This window comes from Crocodylus porosus, unplaced genomic scaffold (assembly GCF_001723895.1).
Source record: "Crocodylus porosus isolate Cpor-Errol unplaced genomic scaffold, CroPor_comp1, whole genome shotgun sequence".
Taxonomy (NCBI): Eukaryota; Metazoa; Chordata; order Crocodylia; family Crocodylidae; genus Crocodylus; species Crocodylus porosus.
Genome location: NW_017728906.1, coordinates 92645013 through 92649580, shown reverse-complemented (window position 1 = coordinate 92649580; position 4568 = coordinate 92645013). Strand labels below are relative to the sequence as shown.

At 47.7% G+C, this 4568-nt stretch overlaps 1 protein-coding gene across 1 annotated transcript in view; it reads left to right on the top strand.

The window, feature by feature from the left end:
- TMEM255B (transmembrane protein 255B) overlaps positions 1 to 4568 on the top strand; it is a 131399-nt gene that overhangs the window by 110111 nt on the left and 16720 nt on the right. The window contains exon 6 of the mRNA XM_019528484.1: positions 2432 to 2591. Within this exon, the coding sequence (XP_019384029.1) occupies positions 2432 to 2591 (160 nt within the window). The remainder of the gene's footprint in view (positions 1 to 2431; positions 2592 to 4568) is intronic.

The following is a 4568-nucleotide window of genomic DNA, read 5'->3' as shown; positions in this document are numbered from 1 at the left end:
TGTTCACCAGAGCGCCCCAAGGGATGACGAGGTCGCATGGTTATAAACTACTGCAAGACCATTTCAGGCTGGACATAAGGAAGAATTTCTTTACTGTCTGAGCCTCCAAGGTCTGGAACAGCCTGCCAGCGGAGGTGGTTCAAGCACCTACATTGAACACCTTCAAGAGCAAATTGGATGCTTACCTCGCTGGGATCCTATGACCCCAGCTGACTTCCTGCCCTTTGGGCAGGAGACTGGACTCTGTGATTTTCCAAGGTCCCTTCCAGCCCTAATGTCTATGAAATCTATGAAGTTATTTAGGGTGAAAAAAAATGCTAGGGATTGAGATCCCATTGCTTCAAGGCATAAGCTAGTAAGAGAGAGCAGTCAAGAGAAAATTTCCTCTTTTAGTCATTAACACCTGGTGATGGCCATTGTCAGAGAGGAGTCTCCATGCCATCCCCTTTCTTCTCCATAGTTTTGCCACTCAATTTTCCATCTGCATCCCATAAGCCTGATTAGAAAGCAGGAAATTTCAGGGGTTGCTGTGCTCTGCTCCTCAGCAAAATGACGATGTAGAAGTGCAAATGTCATGCATTAGGGCTTTAGTAGAGCTGGCACAAAGTCTCTTCAACTCAGATTGTGAGTGTAGGAGCAGATGTAGTAGGGAAGAAGTTAAGACAAGTACAAACCCTGGGACCGTTTCACCATGCTTTCCAATGGAAAAGCTTCAAGACACTGCCTTTCTTTTCTCCAAATACCCACATATTACATAGCCTCTACAGCAAAGAGATCTCAGCACAAAACAAAGCCTATGGCTGTGAATGGTAATTGTAGTCATTTTGAATACATGTAGAAGAGTATTTTATATATTTCATAGACAGTAGGGCTGAAAGGGACCTCGGAAGATCGAGTTCAGCCCCCTGCCCCAGGGGCAGGAAGTGAGCAGGGATTATAGGATCCCAGCAAGATAGTACTTCTAGAAGGCACAATCCACAGTTGAAAGGACCATCCTTATGGTATCCGTTAGCTCTCGTGTTGCCTTTGTCACTTAGACACCATAAGGCACCATAAGCAAGTGGGGGATATTGTTGGGGAAATGTTCCTTGCCTCTCATTTCTTAGGCAGCCTGTGCCCCACAAAAGATGAGACTCCAAAGAGAAGTCTTTAATTAACTGGTGAGATGAAGGGGGAGATAAAGGGGGAACGCTGCTAAGCAGGTTTGAACTGGTAGTTGCACACAAACTCACAGTCCTAAGGGCATATTCAAGCCATGGTGGTGGTGTGCTGAAGCACATCAGTCCCAGTCTGTCCTTGCCATCACCTCTTGCTCATACATTCCAAACATGAAAATGGACCCATGAAGATCTTGGCCTGTGCCTTGCTTGGGAGCAGCCCTGCAGTATTAGAGTGGATAGGGTGGATCATGATTGCAGGGGGAGGAGGCAGCTAAGGCAGGCTGTCAGAGCAGTGTAGACATGCCCTAAGCCTGATTTCAGAAAAAAAGTGTAGCATTTTCTATTAAAACCATAGTTATGCTAGAGAATCTTACTAAACAATCCCACTGCTGCCAAACACTAGTCATCTAATATAGAGCTGGCATAGGTGGGATGACCCAGGGACCAGACCCATATTTATTAAAAGTTTGCCTCAGTCATTAAAAAAAACAGTTTGGGCTGTAGATTCCAGTCTATGCTAGAACTTCTCGCATTCAGCTTGAGCAATGCTAGTAACGTTCATTAATCATTTCTTAGTAGTACAGACAAGGCTGTACATTTTACACTTGAGTCAGTTGCCCAAGACAAATTACCCACTGGAGTTCCAGCTAGTTAGATGCTCTCTACTAGCATTTCTCAACCTGTGGGTTGTGATATTTCAAAAGGGTCATGAACTGTGGCAGGGCAGAGGCAGTGGGAAGATGGCTGCCGCTTCCAGTGGGGGAAGGGGGCAGGGGAGACCTGCATGGCTGGGTTGGCAGCACTGGGGCCAGTGCTTATGCTTGCAGGGGTGGGGCATCCAGGAGACACTCCTTGGTGGGCAGGAGGGGCCATGGCCAGGCTGCCTAACGCAGCACCCAAGCCCAGGGCAGGAGGCATGCCACAGGCCTCTCCTCCTCCTCTCTTCAGCCTATGCCAGGGCCAGATTCACTCTGCTGCTGCCAACATGAGCCAGAGCCACTGCACTCCAGCTGAATGGGATGGGTGCAGCTGGGGGCCCCTCTTGCAGGGCAGGGGTCTGTGGGTCAGGAGTAAAGGACACCAGCATGGCTTGGGGCGGCGGGGAGAGGGGACTGGGGTTAAGGCACCGGCAGGGCCAAGGGGGGTGTGGGTTGGGACAGGGCATGAATCTTTGCAAATGGGTCCCAGTAGGAAAAAGGCTGAGAACCACTGCTCTACACCATGTATGAAACCCCTGGCATAACAATGATTTCATTTCTATCCTCTTTCAGTTCAGAGCAGTCACCCAGCTACTATGAATTCCTTGGAGTGAACAGCTGTCAGGATGTGATTCATTTATACCGACTTCTGTGGTCCTCTACAGTCCTGAATATCATTGGATTGTTTCTTGGGATAATCACGGCAGCCATACTTGGGGCATTTAAAGACATGGTAAGGCTTGCACTTCTTTTTATCTTTTCTTAATAGTGGCTCCTGCTTCTTGCAATATGGTGACAGGTAATGGGTCAAACAAGACAGAAACTGTAACCATATAATCAAGAACTCTCAAAATAGCATGACCTTTGAGCCTTCAGTCATTTTTAGGTTGTGCTCTTGTCTGCTGCCGTAACCAAATAGATTAGATTTGGTCGATATGTGGATGGATGGGAAAGAGTAGGTGTTTCTAGAAAGTCATGTTGTCATGTCATTCGGTAGGTGTTACCCTTTTTCTGAATCAGCACTAAGCAAATGTCCCAGCCTGGTGCTGCAAAGTCCCCATTTGTAAATGACATTTACATCTGCGGTCCTAAAGAGAAGACCAAGATTATACAGCATTTCCAATGTGGTGGTGCTCAGAATCAGCAGCCAAGAATGAGCCTCCATTGGGCTTGGTGCTGTACAAACACAGACATTTATTTCCCTCGTCAGCATGTACAGCCTTCCTAGACAGGACAGACCCAGGGTAGGGGGAGGAAGTCTGCTGCATAAGCAGAATGAACAATGTAATAGCAGCAAATTTTGTATTTGTTCTGTTTTGGGAAAGAAAAAGTGAAAAGGAAGGGATGAGGGGAGAAGGTGGAGGCCTGGATGTGACGCAACAAAAAATTAAGTGGAGGAAGGGGAGAGAGCAGATATCCAGCTGGAACAAAGCAGGGAGCATCCAGAAAGTTCTCTGTGGGCACATCTACACATGCAAGTAATGCACAACAATAAACTCTGGTTCAGTTCATACTGGGGTTTATTGGTCCAGATGCCACGTTTGAACACGCGCCTGGGACTGCAGCACATTGAATCAGGTCAGAGCAGCCCCGGCTGGCTTGGGGCAACCTTCACACTAAAGCCCCCTCATGCCCCAGCCAGCCCCATCAGCATCTACACGTGCATTGCTGTGGAGTAAAAAACTCCACCATAGGATAGTATGTGTATTTACAAGTACTAACCTACAGTGGAGTTAACTAGCTGGCACTGTCCTGATAGCACTGCACATGTAGATGCTGAGACGCTTACTGCGGAGCTAATTAGGCAAAGTGACAGTAAACGTCTCATGTAGATGTGTCCTCTATGTCCAAAGTCATTGCTTTGGCTCCTTCTGCTTCACCTCAACTTCCTACATACCGGAGTCTGCCATTCCAAGGAACTAATGAAAAAGTGGGGCCACACCATTGGTTCAACCTGTGATGGTGGCACAGAGCCTCAGACTCTGCAACACCTGCTGCAGTGCCTGCTGCTCAAAGTACCTCATGAAGTACATTAAATGAGCACAAGCATACATAACAAAATGGTCAAATGTGGTGTAGAGACATGAGAAGTGCTGCAGATAATGCATGACTGTGAATAGGGAAGCAGAACAGATGGGGGCCACAGCAGAGCAGCATGCTTCCTCTGTCTCCCTCCCATGTGGCCACCAGTCTGGCAGCATCTGTTTTCTAGCGCTGGCATTATTTTAGGACACAACATACCAATATTGAAAGGAGGCTAGACTGACTGAGGAGTATTTCCCACCAAGCTGCCTTTGTTTATCTGCAGAGGCAGTGTTTAAGTTAACTCTGCAGTAATTCATGACATGCCTCTTTTATCACCCCTCAGAGGATGGGATGGATTCAAGCAATGCCAGTAAACCCACAGTTGCAGGGTTGAAGCAGTGCTGTGATGTTGGCTGGTTATGCTCTAGTTTTGGCTGGAAGTACAAGCAACTTTGTGCTGACTGGGAGCTCAGTTGTGGTGATAACATAATCCCCCTAGGGAACTATGCATTCTCCTTTTCCCCTACACTGGCAAGGAAAATACCACAGGCTCCAACCAGAATTTCTCCTCCTCACCAGGCTGGCACATACCTGGCACAGACGATCCTCCATGCCCAAAGGGAGGTAATCCCAACAAGGGTCAAAGGGAGCAGGAGGGCACATAAACCCCCATGGCTCACTAGGA